This window comes from Terrapene carolina, unplaced genomic scaffold (genome assembly GCF_002925995.2).
Source record: "Terrapene carolina triunguis isolate 2854851 unplaced genomic scaffold, T_m_triunguis-2.0 Scaffold33363, whole genome shotgun sequence".
In the NCBI taxonomy this organism is placed as follows: Eukaryota; Metazoa; Chordata; order Testudines; family Emydidae; genus Terrapene; species Terrapene triunguis.
In genome coordinates, this window is record NW_020697714.1 from 4,557 (window position 1) to 20,254 (window position 15,698).

At 48.4% G+C, this 15,698-nt stretch overlaps 1 protein-coding gene across 1 annotated transcript in view; it reads left to right on the plus strand.

The window, feature by feature from the left end:
- Positions 1-6,049: 6,049 nt before the first annotated feature.
- Positions 6,050-15,698, plus strand: part of LOC112117294 (zinc finger protein 271-like) — a 40,135-nt gene continuing 30,486 nt past the window's right edge. Inside the window, exons 1-3 of the mRNA XM_026663355.2 lie at positions 6,050-6,573; positions 11,911-11,993; positions 14,922-15,048. Of these exons, the coding sequence (XP_026519140.2) occupies positions 11,970-11,993; positions 14,922-15,048 (151 nt within the window). The 5' untranslated portion in view covers positions 6,050-6,573; positions 11,911-11,969. The remainder of the gene's footprint in view (positions 6,574-11,910; positions 11,994-14,921; positions 15,049-15,698) is intronic.

Sequence of the window (15,698 nt, forward strand, 5' to 3'; positions counted from 1 at the left end):
TGAGGATTTTACCTACGAAAGCTTATGCCCAAATAAATCTGTTAGTCTTTAAGGTGCCACCAGACTCCTTGTTGTTTTTGTAGATACAGACTAACACGGCTACCCCCTGATAATCTAACCCAGGTATTCTTTGGGACTGGAATCAATGAACTGAACTGGGCGGTGGAGTTGACAAACAATTTTCCTCGCGTCAGTCGTCACCCTAGCTTCCTCTGTAGCATTTCAAACGTAGAGCAGCGCTGAGAAAAGATTAACAGCTCTCGGAGACAAATTTATCACGGAAAGCTTGCATCCTTTACATGCTTTCACAGCGGAAAGAGCACCAGTGCTATGATTTCCTAGGGCAGAGTTGTAGGTCTATTTGGATTCAGGGAACTGTGCTTTCGGGTGCCTTCCCTGTGCGCAACTGACATGTAGCTCACTCTTGAGGTACATTGTGACCGTTCTCAGGGTTCTGAGGAGGGAGGGTCTCCTTGTTACGTCCTTCCACTTTGCCAGCTGGATGTTAGCAACCAAGCTCACCCAGACGGTCAGCCGCTCAAGCACCCTCCTCTGGGCTACATAAGCCCTGGCAGTTTACAGTAGATACAGCGTCGCTCCTGAGTTTCTTCAAATTCTCAGAGAAATCCAGATCCTCTGTACCCAAAGCAACAGTCTAGCCCCAGGTTACCAATTTTACTCTAGACCACTGCTCCTGTATCACACACAGCACTTGAGTTAGCAAACAAAAGGACATTTTTTAAGAAGGAATAGAAATATAAACAGAAACAAATGTGACTGATGGAAACAAACGGTGACAACCCCCCCTCCATATATGACCTACACATTAATAGTTTCCTTTCCTATCTAAGTAGATTCTAACCACATACTTCAGTCATAGACTCATAGAATATCAGGGTTGGAAGGGACCTCAGGAGGTCATTTAGTCCAATCCCCTACTCAAAGCAGGACCAACTCCCATCTATATTGTCCCAGCCAGGGCTTTGTCAAGGTGAACCTTAAACACCTCTAAGGATGGAGATTCCACCACCTCCCTAGGTACCCACCCTCCCACTAAAATTGTTTTTATTCGTCTCCAACCTAGCCCTGCCCCACTTGAACTAGAGACCATAGCTCCTTGTTCTGTCATCTGCAGCCCCTGAGAACAGGGGAGCTCCATCCTCTTTGGAATCCCCGCCCTCACCTTTCAGGTAGTTGAAGGCTGCTATCAAATGCCCATCCCTCTTCTCTTCTGCAGACTAAAGAAGCCCAGTTCCCTCAGCCTCTCCTCGTAAGTTATGTGCCCCAGCCCCCTGATCATTTTCATTGCCCTCCACTGGACTCGATCCAATTTGAGATCTTTCAGAGTAGGAGAAGGTAGAGAAGTGATGTAAATGCATAAAACACAAGAGAAAACCAACATCTGGTGTACACCAAAGTCATTTATCAATCTAACTACGTCGCTCAGAGGTGTGACAAATCCCTAGCCCCTTGTGAAGACAACACTACGTCGTAGCTATCGCCCCTTGGGGATTATCCAAGAAGTTACTGGAATGTATTGGAGACCATTTTTATTTCAGAAGGTGGGGAAAGCTACTAGGGGAGAGGCTGTTCTCTATTTTGACAAATAGGGAGAACTGGTTGAGAATTTGAAAGTGGAAGGCAGTTTGGGTTCAACTGATCATGAAATGATAGAGTTCATGATTCTAAGGAATGGTAGGAGGGAGAACAGCAAAATAAAGACAGTGGATTTCAAGAAGGCAGACTTTAGCAAACTCAGGGAGTTGGTAGGTAAGATCCCATGGGAAGTAATTGTAAGGGGAAAAACAATTGAAGACAATTGGCAGTTTTTCAAAGAGACATTATTAAGGGCGCAAGAGCAAACTAGCCCATCGTGTAGGAAAGATAGGAAGTATGGCAAGAGACCACCCTGGCTTTATCAGGAGATCTTCAATTATCTAAAAATCAAGGAAGAGTCCTACAAAAAGTGGGAACTAGGTCAAATTACAAAGAATGAATATAAACAAATAACACAAGTATGTAGGGATAAAATTAGGTAGGCCAAGGCACAAAACGAGATCAAACTAGCTAGAGACATAAAGGATAACAAGAAAACATTCTACAAATACATTAGAAGCAAGAGAAAGACCAAGGACAGGGTAGGCACGTTATTCAATGAGGGGGGAAAAACAATAATAGAAAATGTAGAAATGGCAGAGGTGCTTAATGACTTGTTTCAGTTTTCACCAAGAAGATTGGTGGTGATTGGACGTCTAACATAGTGAATGCCAGTGAAAATGAGGGAGGATCAGAGGCAAAAATAGGAAAAGAACAAGTTAAAAATTACTTAGACAAATTAGATGTCTTCAAGTCACCAGGGCCTGATGAAATGCATCCTAGAATACTCAAGGAGCTGACTGAGGAGATATCTAAACCATTAGCGATTATCTTTGAAAAAGTCATGGAAGACGGGAGAGATTCCAGAAGACTGGAAAAGGGCAATTATAGTGCCACTCTATAAAAAGGGAAATAAGGACAACCCAGGGAATTACAGACCAGTCAGCTTAACTTGTGACTCGGAAAGACAATGGAGCAAATAATTAAGCAATCAATTTGCAAACACCTAGACAATAATAAGGTGATAAGTAACAGTCAGCATGGATTTGTCAAGAACAAATCGTGTCAAACCAACCTGATAGCTTTCTTTGACAGGATAGCAAGCCTTGTGGATAGAGGGGAAGTGGTAGATGTGGTATATCTTGACTTTAGTAAAACTTTTGATACTGTCTTGCATGACCTTCTCATAAACAAACTAGGGAAATGCAACCTGGATGGAGCTACAATAAGGTGGGTGCAAAAGTGGTTGGAAAATCATCCCCAGAGAGTAGTTATCAGTCATGCTGGAAGGGCATAACAAGTGGGGTCCTGCAGGGATCAGTTCTGGGTCTGGTTCTGTTCAATATCTTCATCAATGATTTAGATAATGGCATAGAGAGTACACTTATAAAGTTTGCGGACGATACCAAGCTGGGAGGGGTTGCAAGTGCTTTGGAGGATAGGATTAAAATTCAAAATGATCTGGACAAACTGGAGAAATGATCTGAAGTAAACAGGATGAAATTCAATAAGGACAAATGCAAAGTACTCCTCTTAGGAAGGAACAATCAAAATGGGAAATGACTGCCTAGGAAGGAGTACTGTGGAAAGGGATCTGGGTGTCATAGTGGACCACAACCTAACATGAGTCAACAGTGTTGCAAAAAATTGAGCATAATACTGGAATATACTAGCAGGAGTGTTTTAAGTAAGACACGAGAAGTAATTCTTCTGCTCTGCTTAAGCCTAAAGTGGAGTATTGTGTCCAGTTCTGGGCGCCACATTTCAGGAAAGATGTGGACAAATTGGAGAAGGTCCAGAGAAGAGCAACAAAAATGATGAAAGGTCTAGAAAACATGACCTGTGAGGGAAGATTGAAACATGATAACAGTTTTCAAGTACATAAAAGGTTGTTATAAGGAGGGAAAAAATTGTTCTTCTTAACTTCTGAGGATAGGACAAGAAGCATTGCAGCAAGGGCAGTTTAGGTTGGACATTAGGAAAAACTTGCTAACTGTCGGTGGTTAAGCACTGGAATAAATTGCCTAGGGAGGTTGTGGAATCTCCATCATTGGGGATTTTTAAGAGCAGGTTGGACAAACACGTGTCAGGGATGATCTAGATAATACTTAGTCCTGCCATGAGTGCAGGGGACTAACTGCTATCTGTAGGCATTTGTTACATCAGATAGCAGTTTTTTACAACAGCAGTTTTCTACAATCCATTACATCCATGACTTAGAACAACGCTTCCTTAGCTCTAGTCCCCTAATGCCCCTACTCTACATGCGCTACACTGATGACATCATCATCACCTGGACCCATGGAAAAGAAGCCTTTGAGGAATTCCACCATGATTTTAATAATTTCCATCCCACCATCAACCTCAGCCTAGATCAATCCACACAAGTGGTCCATTTCCTGGACACTACTGTGCTAATAAGCGATGGTCACATAAATACCACCCTATATCAGAAACCTACTGTCCGCTATACTTACCTACATGCCTCCAGCTTCCATCCAGGACACATCACACGATCCATTGTCTACAGCCAAGCTCTAAGATACAACCGCATTTGCTCCAATCCCTCAGACAGAGACAAGCACCTACAAGATCTCTATCAAGCATTCTTAAAACTACAATACCCACCTGCTGAAGTGAAAAAACAGATTGACAGAGCCAGATGAGTACCCAGAAGTCACCTCCTACAAGACAGGCCCAACAAAGAAAATAACAGAACACCACTAGCTGTCACCTTCAGCCCCCAACTAAAACCTCTCCAGCGCATCATCAAAGATCTACAACCTATCCTGAAAGATGATCCCTCACTCTCACAGATCTTGGGAGACAGACCTGTCCTCGCTTACAGACAACCCCCCAACCTGAAGCAAATACTCATCAGCAACCACACATCACTGAAAAAACACTGACCCAGGAACCTATCCTTGCAACAAAGCCCGATGCCAACTCTGTCCACATATCTATTCAAGTGACATCATCATAGGACCTAATCACATCAGCCATGCCATCAGGGGCTCATTCACCTGCACATCTACCAATGTGATATATGCCATCATGTGCCAGCAATGCCCCTCTGCCATGTACATTGGCCAAACCGGACAGTCTCTACACAAAAGAATAAATGGACACAAATCTGACATCAGGAATCACAACATTCAAAAACCAGTAGGAGAACACTTTAACCTGTCTGGTCACTCAATAACAGACCTGAGGGTGGCAATTTTGCAACAGAAAAGCTTCAAAAATAGACTCCAACGAGAAACTGCTGAACTCAAATTGATATGCAAACTAGATACAATCAACTTAGGCTTGAATAGAGACTGGGAATGGCTGAGCCTTTACAAACATTGAATCTCTCCCCCCATGTAAGTATTCTCACACTTCTTATCAAACTGTCTGTACTGGGCTATCTTGATTATCACTTCAAAAAAATTCTCTTACTTAATTGGCCTCTCAGAGTTGGTAAGACAACTCCCACCTTTTCATGCTCTCTGTATGTGTGTGTGTATATCTATATATCTATCCTCAATATATGTTCCATTCTATGCATCCGAAGAAGTGGGCTGTAGCCCACGAAAGCTTATGCTCAAATAAATTTGTTATTCTCTAAGGGCTGGTCTATACTTAGCCGCTAGTTCGGCGGCTGGAAATCGAACTTCCGGGTTCGATTTATCGCGTCTGGTCTGGACGCGATAAATCGAACCAGGAAGTGCTCGCCGTCGACTGCGGTACTCCAGCTCAACGAGAGGAGTACCGCGGAGTCGACCGGGGAGCCTGCCTGCCGCGTGTGGACCGCGTCTGAACCGCGGTAAGTTCGAAGTAAGGTATGTTGACTTCAGCTACGTTATTCACGTAGCTGAAGTTGCGTACCTTACTTCGACTTGGGGGGTTAGTGTAGACCAGGCCTAAGGTGCCACAAGTACTCCTGTTCTTTTTGCGGATACAGACTAACACGGCTGCTACTCTGAAACCTGTCATTATATCTCAGTAACTGCTACAGGTAGCAAATTCCTACAGGGAGTAGTTTCCTACACTACAGGCCAGACATAACCATCTACCCACCCATGTGGTCAGCCAGTGCAGATGGTTCACCCTATTTGGGGTCACTTTCATCCTCTCTTGCCCCCCCCCCAGGGCTTTCCCCTCTCCCACTCTCAGGCAGTGCCTGTGCCCCATTCTTACCCTGGCTCCTACCCCCTGCCCCTGATTTCCCCCCGGCCCCTATCCTGCCCCTGCCCCCAGCTGTTTGACCCTCCCGGGCATCCAGTTTGCCCCTGCACAGACTCTGCCCACCCCCCCTCCGGGTTTGCCCCCTGGGGCCCCAGGCCAGCAAGACACGTGCCCAGCCCCGGGCAGGGGCCTCAGCAGATGTGACCGAGCAGCTGGAGGAGCCAGCCCAGCCCAGCCCAGCCCAGCGTGCCGGGCGCCTGCAGCAGCGCTAGGACCGGCAGGCCCCGGCCGGGGAGCGGAGCTGGGACGAGGGGGCCGGGTGTGCAGAAGCACTTTCCTGCCCGGCCCCAGCCCTCGCCCCGAGGTCTCCCCCTGCCGTGCCCGGCTCGGGAGCTGACGCGGGCGGAGCCCGGGCTGCGCTGGTCCCGGGCAGAGAGAGCCCCGGTGCGGGGAGCGCTGCAGGCAGCCGCGGGGTGGGGGCTGGTGCTGCGGGACACAGGAAGGGGCTGGAGCAGCGGAGCGGGCGGTGCTGGGAGGAGGGAGCGGGCGGGCGGGCAGCGCTGGGGAGAACAAAGGGCCGAGCAGGTCCCGGGCAGCCCCGGGCCGGGGGCTGGGACATTGCAGGGCGCTGCTGCCTCCCTCCGCTGGGAGCCAGGGCTGAGCAGCTGCTGCTCCCACGGGGCTGTGCCACCGGGAGACCTTCGGTGCAGCTGCTTCTGCGCCCGGCCAGAGGGGGCTTCCTCTGCGGGGCTGGGACTAGCCCCCGGGCCCGGCTCTGCCCGCACCAGCTCCGGGCCGGAGACCCAGGTAACTGAGGGGCCGGGGCCAGGGCTGGGCCGGACAGGAAAGTGACTCTGCACCACGTCCCCAGGAGCCCGGGATCTGCTCCCGCGCTGGGACTGCGCCGGCCGGGGGCTGTGTTGGGAAAAGACGGGGCGGGGCGGGGCGGGGCGGAGGGGGGGGAGAATTGTCAGGTGGGGGAGGGGTGACAATATGGCGGGGACGAAGGGAAAAGGAGGGTGGGGAAGCAGAGAGACCATGTGACGTGTGATAGATTTACCCATCTCTGTGCAGCCAGGACATTACAGGGAGAGGAGAAGAGCAAGTGCCCATACGGGGGGGGGGATGAAATCCCCTCTGATTTTACCTCTTCCTTCTCCCAGACTGATAAAATCCTCCCTGGCTCTGCCCCATTGCTCCAGAATTAGCAAATAGGGATGTAAAACCCCTGTCACTTTCCCTTCTTCTCTCTCCCATGATTGAGTTCCTCTGTTCTCTGCCACAGCTTTTGCCCCATTCTCTCCCCAGTGCAGAATTTACAATCTCCTCAGATTTGGGGGGTTTCCCACCCATTTTATCTGCAGCAATTTGTCCTTGTTTAGGGGGGAAATTGTTGCCGTGAGTCATTTGCCAAGTAGGAATGGGGTGATGGGTGCAGTTTGGGAAAGCCCTGAGGCACAGCTGCTTCTGGGGTGGGAGCCAGCAGCAGGGTGGGGAAGGGAGGCTGCCCAGCCCAGCTGCTTCCCTTTTTCCCCCACCCCAGGCCCCTTCAGCCACTAGCTGCCAATCCCATTGCCAGACCCCACTGCCCATCCCCCATGGCCTTCTGGCTCCTCCACCCTCCCTGCTCCTGTTAAAGTAGCATTATCCAGGGCTCCCTGCTGCCCCTGTGAATGTCAGGCAAGGGGGACCCATCACTTTGTGCTGTTTGTTGTACATTGCTGTATAATCCCCTAATGGGGCACTCACCTCTGGAGGATCTCGGAGCAGCAGGGTGCAGCATCCCACACCTTCTGTCCTCCTGGTGTCCTCTGCAGGCCGCCAGCCAGCTTGGTGGGAATTCCGTCGTCGGGCCTCTGGCCGAGTCCCAAAGTCTCAATGAACCCCTGCCGGGGTATTAGAGTCCAGCAAAGAAGCGGTCTACTTCTCCTCACTAGCGCCTTCAGCCCCAGCTCTGAGCCCTTCAAATTCAGCCCTTTGTTTAGGCTCCCAAAGGAGGCCTGTCCCCTTTTGGTAGCTTACACCATTTTACCTGTTGCCAGGGGAACCCAGGCCTGGCCATTATCCCAGGTTCCAACCCAAGGACCCTATACACAGCAGCCATGTACTGCTCACTCCAATCCATCACTACTATTTCCCTGAGATTCTTCCTACGGGGCCCTTCTATCTGCAGCCTTATTGCAGGGCCACCATCCTCAGGTGGTTCTTTCTCACTAGGCCAGGGAGGAGCCCCCTTGCTTTACTCTTCTGGTCCCAGCCACAGACTGACTGACCTGCTGTGCCCCTGCAGCTCCTTTTATCTGAGCCTGCTGGGCTCTGGGTGGCTGCTTCTGTGAGGCCAGTGTAGGCACTAGGCAGGCCCAGAGGACCCACCTTCGCTGCTTCCTGGGGTGGGGTGTAGTAAGATCATGGGGTCTCCTGTAGGGAGCTGCAAAGGCCAGCTGCATCCCATCACAAATCCCCTTAAACATTCCCACTTTTCCCTCCAATTCTTCAATATCGACATAAAGTCCCCCCAGATGTTGGTGTTTTTCACTTATATTAGGAAATGTTTAGTTTTTGCCCCATTTTCTCCTCAGTTCTAAAATGTTGACAGAAAATTCCCAAACATTTTGCCCCATTTTCTCTCTCGTTAGCTATGATTTATTATCCCCTGAGATTTTCCCCATCTGATCATCTGATATTATCATAAAATCTCCTCAGATGTTGTCCTTTTCTTAAATCCTTGAATATTGATTGCCCCTTTCTCTTCCTAATTATCAAATATTGATATGAAATCCACTCAGATTTTACCTCTTTACCTTGAATCAACTATTGATATAAAATCCCTCAAACTTTTCTGCTTCCTCTGTTATGTGACAAATTTCTCATATTTGCTCCCCTTTCTTTTTAATTACTGAACACTGATATCACATTTCAGAATTTGCCATTTCCAGATAATTATGAATTATTAATTTTAAAAAATCCTTTCCAGCTTGTAGGGGTTCCCCTTGTTTTTCATGTGCAGCCCCTTCTCCTTTGTTCAAGGGAACCTGTTGCCCTGTTGCCATTCTCCATAGTGGAGGTTGCAGAGGAATTAAATTCCCCAGTGATCAACTGTCCCCCTTTCATTTGAGAATCATTTGTTTCCCCCTTTGTCTCCTTTAAAATCCACTTGGTTGCTGATCAGAGTGACTTGCCCCATTTCAGATACACATCCCAGGCAGGGCCTCATACTATCTGGAAAACGGTGTCTCCCAGCTGCTAACAGGAGAGGTGGCTGGACCCTGACTGAATTTCCTTTCCCCTGATGGTGCGAGACACAGGGTTTACTCCCCTCGGGGCTGCTCTGTTTGTGGATGCGTCCCTGTTCCCCTGGGCAGCGCCCAGAGCGGCTGAGACACTCCATCCTCCTGTACTAACTCCTCACATTTCAATAGCTGTTTTCACCAGAAGGGTCCCCAGAGCCCGTGGTGAACGGTCACCATGGGGGGTCTCTTCCTGCAGTGCTGAGACCAGCCATCTCTGGGGTGGGTCCAGGGTGACCATTATTAGCCAATGACAGGGCATGGAAGTTTATTGAATTGGCTCCTCCATCCCCTCCCGTCTCCTGTTAAAGCAGCATTGCCCAGGGCTGTGTGAATGGCCGGTCGGGGGCGGTGATAACTTTCTCTCCATTGATCAAATACTAATATAAAATCACCACAAATTTTGTTTCACATCCCTTTCAGAACTGTAGGATGTTCAGGGTTTGGAGGGAAGATAGTTGCCCTGAGTCCTTGCCCCAGATGTAGGGAGCAGGGGAGGGGGGAAGGCGTGGAACCTCCCCTCCCAGGATGTGTTTAACTAGATTTTGGCATCTTCCCCTCCCCAATGTCAGAGTCACTGCAAGGAAGGAAAAGGAGTGACTCTGGATTAACATGGGAGTTTGTAAGATCCGGGAAGTTGTGTCCTTAGCTGCTGTCACCAGAGGGCTCTGGCTGTTGCTAAGGGGGAGGTGGGGGGGAGGCTGCTCTCTCTGTCTCTCTTTACTCAAGGTATCAGGGTTGAGTTTCTTGGGTGTGATGGTGTTGCCTCCCCTGTGATCTGGGAGCCCAGGCTGAGCCACTGCTGCTCCTCAGCAGGGTCTGTGCTGTGGAGAGACCTTCATTAAAGCCTCCTCCGTTCCCAGTCCAGGCAGGTACTTCAGTGGCAGGAACTAGCCCCCTAAGGCAGCCCCAGGCTCTGCCAACCCCAACTGCTGAGCCGGAGACTCCAGGAGACTGAGAGAGACCCTGGGGATGGTCAGAAAAGTAACTGCACAAATGTCACCAGGAGCCTTGGATCTCACAGCCCCTGGGAATCTGCTACTTGTTGTTAATGCAACTGTGGGCGGGATCAGAGAACATAAGAATGGCCATACTGGGTCAGACCAAAGGTCCATCCTGCCCAGTATCCTGTCTACCGACAGTGACCAATGCCAGGTGTCCCAGAGTGAGTGAACCTAACAGGTAATGATCAAGTGATCTCTCTCCTGCCATCCATCTCCATCCTCTGACAAACAGAGGCTAGGGACACCATTCCTTACCCATCCTGGCTAATAGCCATTAATGGACTTAACCTCCATGAATTTATCTAGTTCTCTTTTAAACCCTGTTATAGTCCTAGCCTTCACAACCTCCTCAGGCAAGGAGTTCCACATGTTGACTGTGCGCTGTGTGAAGAACTTCCTTTTATTTGTTTTAAACCTGCTGCCCATTAATTTCATTTGGTGACCCCTAGTTCTTATATTATGGGAACAAGTAAATAACTTTTCCTTATTTACTTTCGCCATACCACTCATGATTTTATATACCTTATCATATCCCCCCTTAGTCTCCTCTTTTCCAAGATGAAAAGTCCTAGTCTCTTTAATCTCTCCTCATATGGGACCCATTCCAAACCCCTAATCATTTTAGTTGCCCTTCTCTGAACCTTTTCTCATGCCAGTATATCTTTTTTGAGATGAGGAGACCACATCTGTATGCAGTATTCAAGATGTGGGCATACCATGGATTTATATAAGGGCAATAAGATATTCTCCGTCTTACTCTCAATCCTTTTTGAATGATTCCTAACATCCTGTTTGCTTTTTTGACTGCCGCTGCACACTGCGTGGACATCTTCAGAGAACTATCCACGATGACTTCAAGATCTCTTTCCTGATTAGTTGTAGCTAAATTAGCTCCCATAACAGCACTGAAGCCACTGATCTCCTGCCAGGTTCTGCCCAGTGGCAAAACTGGGGATTGAGGAGGGGAAGAGACCGGCTCCGTGGTGTTCTCCTTTGTGTGTCTGGAGTGTGGAGGTGCCAGGCAGGGAAGGGTGGGGGAAGGACAGAGATGGAGGGAGAGACAGTGTGAGTTGGGAGCAGTCAGGAAATTGGCAGGGGTGGGGGTGGGGGGAGATTTTGCCACTTCCCTCTGAAAGATTTATAAAATCCTCTCCAATTCTGTTGCATTTCTCTATAATTATCAAATATGGATATAAAATCTATGTCGATTTCTCCTTCTTTTCTCTCAAATTATTGACAGTTTCTCCATTCAGCTTTTGCCCCATTTTCTCTCTTAATTCTCCAATGTCAATTTAAAATCTCAGATTTGGTGTGTTTCCTACCTCTTGTATCTGCAGTGCTTTGTCCTTGTTTGGTAGGGAATTGTTGTCCTGAGCCATTCCCCAGGTTGGCCATTCTCTACTGGAAACAGGGCATCGAAGGGGCACATGAGGGGAAGGGAGAAGCAAATCTCCCACATGGAGACTGCCCAGCTCCAGGTTACCCAGTCCCAGCTGCTCTCCCACACCATGACCCAACCCTGCTCCCCCCATCCCCACTGCCAGTCATCCCCTGCTGCTACCCCCTCCCACTGCCAGGGAACCTCCCAGCTCCATCCCCCTTCCTTTCCACTCTTCAAGTTGCCCAGTGCTGTCCTGAGCCCTTCCAGCATGTCGAGTTCAGCAACACTCAAACCTCTCAAAAGTAGGAAATCCAAAGCTGTATCTGTCTGGTGTAGACATACCCTAAGTGTTTCTCAGTGCAATGGAACGTGGAATGTCTATTTGAAGGGAGAACGCCTGGGATGAATGGAGAATGTGAAATGGACAAAACCCCTTCTGAAATCGCTCCAACTGCCCTTCTCGCCCTGACAGACTGCAGAATAACATCCACATTTTGCTACGGATCGTCTCATCCTCCCAGGGGAAAGGAAATGACGTCAGTGGAGCCGGCTCAGGTAAGGGATTGTCTGGAAGCTGGTGGTGGGTTCTGGTGGGAGGGAGAGGGGCAGTAAATGCACAAGAGGATAGGAGCTGCTGGAGGTGGGAGGAGGGGGGCAGGAAATAGACAAGGTAGAGAAAGGGAGGGGACAGGATGTGACCATCCTGCTGGAACTAGTTGAATCTGGGGCTTGTTTTCGAGGAACAGACTCATGGGGGTTGGGAGTGGGACTTCCCCTGTTTGTGGAACAGGAAATAACCCCGCTGGGAAAACTTCCCAGACTCCCAGTGCTGGAGCCTGAACCTACCGATACACTTTGTTATTTGCTGCTCCCCCAATCTTTGTGTCATCTGCAAACTTTATCAATGATGACTTTATGTTCTCTTCCAGCTCACTGATAAATAGCACAGGGTCAAGAACCAATCCTTGTGAGATCCCACTAGAAACACACCTACTCAACCATGGTTTCTCACTTACAGTTACATTTTGAAACCTATCAGCCACATTTTAATTGATTTCATGTGTGCAATGTTAATTTTGAATTTTTCTGGTTGTTTAATCAAACGATTGTTCTGTACCAAGTCAAATGCCTTAAAGAAATCTACGTATATTACATCAGCGTTATTATCTTAATCAGCCAAACGTCTAATCTCATCCAAAAATACATGCAGTTAGTTTGCTAGGATCTAAACCTATGTTGATTGGGATTAATTATAGGTTTCAGAGTAGCAGCTGTGTTAGTCTGTATCCGCAAAAAAACCAGGAGTACTTGTGGCACCTTAGAGACTAACAAATTTATTTGAGCATAAGCTTTCGTGGGCTACAGCCCACTTCATCGGATGCATAGAATGGAACATATAGTAAGGAGATATATATACACATACAGAGAACATGAAAAGGTAGGAGTTGCCCTGCCAACTCTAAGAGGTTAATTAATTAAGATGAGCAATTATCAGCAGGAGAAAAAAAACTTTTATAGTGATAATCAAGATGGCCCATTTCAGACAGTTTAACATGGGGAAATAGATTCAGTGTGGGCTCCTTACTGAATGGGGGAGGCAACCTAGTGACAGAGAATGTGGAAAAAGCTAATGTACTCAATGCTTTTTTGCCTCTGTCTTCACGAACAAGGTCAGCTCCCAGACTACTGCACTGGGCAGCACAGTATGGGGAGGAGGTGACCAGCCCTCTGTGGAGAAAAAAGTGGTTCGGGACTATTTAGAAAAGCTGGACGAGCACAAATCCATGGGGCCGGATGCACTGCATCCGAGGGTGCTAAAGGAGTTGGCGGATGTGATTGCAAAGCCATTGGCCATTAACTTTGAAAACTCATGGAGATCGGGGGAGGTCCCGGATGACTGGAAAAAGGCTAATGTAGTGCCCATCTTTAAAAAAGGGAAGAAGGAGGATCCGGGGAACTACAGGCCAGCCAGCCTCACCTTAGTCCCTGGAAAAATCATGGAGCAGGTCCTCAAGGAATCAATTTTGAAGCACTTAGAGGAGAGGAAAGTGATCAGGAACAGTCAGCATGGATTCACCAAGGGCAAGTCATGCCTGACTAACCTAATTGCCTTCTATGACGAGATAACTGGCTCTGTGGATGAGGGGAAAGCAGTGGACGTGTTATTCCTTGACTTTAGCAAAGCTTTTGATACGGTCTCCCACAGAATTCTTGCCAGCAAGTTAAAGAAGTATGGGCTGGATGAATGGACTATAAGGTGGCTAGATTGTTGGGCTCAACAGGTAGTGATCAGTGGCTCTATGTCTAGTTGGCAGAGTGCCTCAAGGGTCAGTCCTGGGGCCGGTTTTGTTCAATATCTTCATTGATGATCTGGAGGATGGCGTGGATTGCAAGTTTGCAGATGACACTAAACTGGGAGGAATGGTAGATATGCTGGAGGGTAGGGATAGGATACAGAGGGACCTAAACAAATTAGAGGGTTGGGCCAAAAGAAATCTGATGAGGTTCAACGAGGACAAGTGCAGAGTCCTGCACTTAGGACGGAAGAATCCCATGCATTGCTACAGACTAGGGACCAAGTGGCTAGGCAGCAGTTCTGTAGAAAAGGACCTAGGGGTTACAGTGGACGGGAAGCTGGATATGAGTCAACAGTGTGCCCTTCTTGCCAAGAAAGCTAACAGCATTTTGGGCTTTATAAGTAGGAGCATTGCCAGCAGATCGAGGGACGTGATCATTCTCCTCTATTCTGCATTGGTGAGGCCTCATCTGGAGTACTGTGTCCAGTTTTGGGCCCCACACTATAAGAAGGATGTGGAAAAATTGGAAAGAGTCCAGCAGAGGGCAACAAAAATGATTAGGGGGCTGGAGCACATGATTTATGAGGAGAGGCTGAGGGAACTGGGATTATTTAGTCTGCAGAAGAGGAGAATGAGGGGGGATTGATAGCTGCTTTCAACTACCTGAAAGGGGGTTCCAAAGAGGATGGATCTAGACTGTTTTCAGTGGTAGCAGATGACAGAACAAGGAGTAATGGTCTCAAGTTGCAGTGGGGGAGGTTTAGGTTGGATATTAGAAAAAACCTTTTCACTAGGAGGGTGGTGAAGCACTGGAATGGGTTACCTAGGGAGGTGGTGGAATCTCCTTCCTTAGAGGTTTTTAAGTTCAGGCTTGACAAAGCCCTGGCTGGGATGATTTAGTTGGGGTTGGTCCTGCTTTGAGCAGGGGGTTGGACTAGATACCTCCTGAGGTCCCTTCCAACCCTGATATTCTATGATTCTAAGACCCTTGCTTCCTGTGTGTGCTGGCAGGGACAAAGGGCTCTCTCTTACTCCCCTCACCCTCTTGGCTGCTCTGAGTGGGATAGGGAGGGACTCTGCTACCGTGTCCCTCCCAGAGCATTCATTTTACTGGCCCTGCTCTCCTGTGAATACTGGTGTTGTCACTGGGCAGCAGGTACTGAGTGGGCGACTCTTTTTCTTTCAGGGGCCGGTGACCTTCGAGGAGCTGGCTGTGTACTTCACGGAGGGGGAATGGGCTCTGCTAGACCCTGCTCAGAGAGCTCTCTACAGGGAGGTCATGCAGGAGAACTATGCCACTGTGGCCTCATTGGGTAAGGATTCCTGTTCCCTGGTTATTAGAAGCTGTGGGGTCTCTACAGAACCCAAGTAGTAATAACTCTAGGCCTTTACTCAGCCTGTAATTTTTGGCAGGTTTCCATGCCCCGCTTTTTGCTTCATGTTCTTCCCTGGTGTCATTTCTGGACATGTGTGTATTTTATGTCAGCCATTTTGAAAAATATATGATTTATAAAAATTAGTTTAATTTATACTTATTGGATGCATTAAAACTAATGAATAAATAGAGCTTTCACCCCTTTCCTCATTTGAAGGGGACTCTGTGCAGCTGGTACAATTCTAGATACAGTCCAGTAAACAGGGGAACTACGTGGTGCATGGATGGCGTGACAGTCAGAAGGGTAGTGTGGAGGAAGGGGGCAGGGTGGGTCAGTGGGAAGGAGAAGAGGTTTTGGGGCTCTGGAGCTGTGGGGGATGCCTGCCCAGGCCTTGTTGTTTCAGAGCCTATGCTCCAGTTTTAGTTCTGTTCGGTTTCGCTTAATTTTACATTATTTTTTTCAAATATTAAACTCTTGTCCTTCATCTGCCACTCGGTGCCCCCCACGCAACCCCTCCCTCCCGTATCTACCCTGGCCACCTGTCATAACTATAAAGGGAAGGGTAACAGCTCTCTGTGTACAGAGAC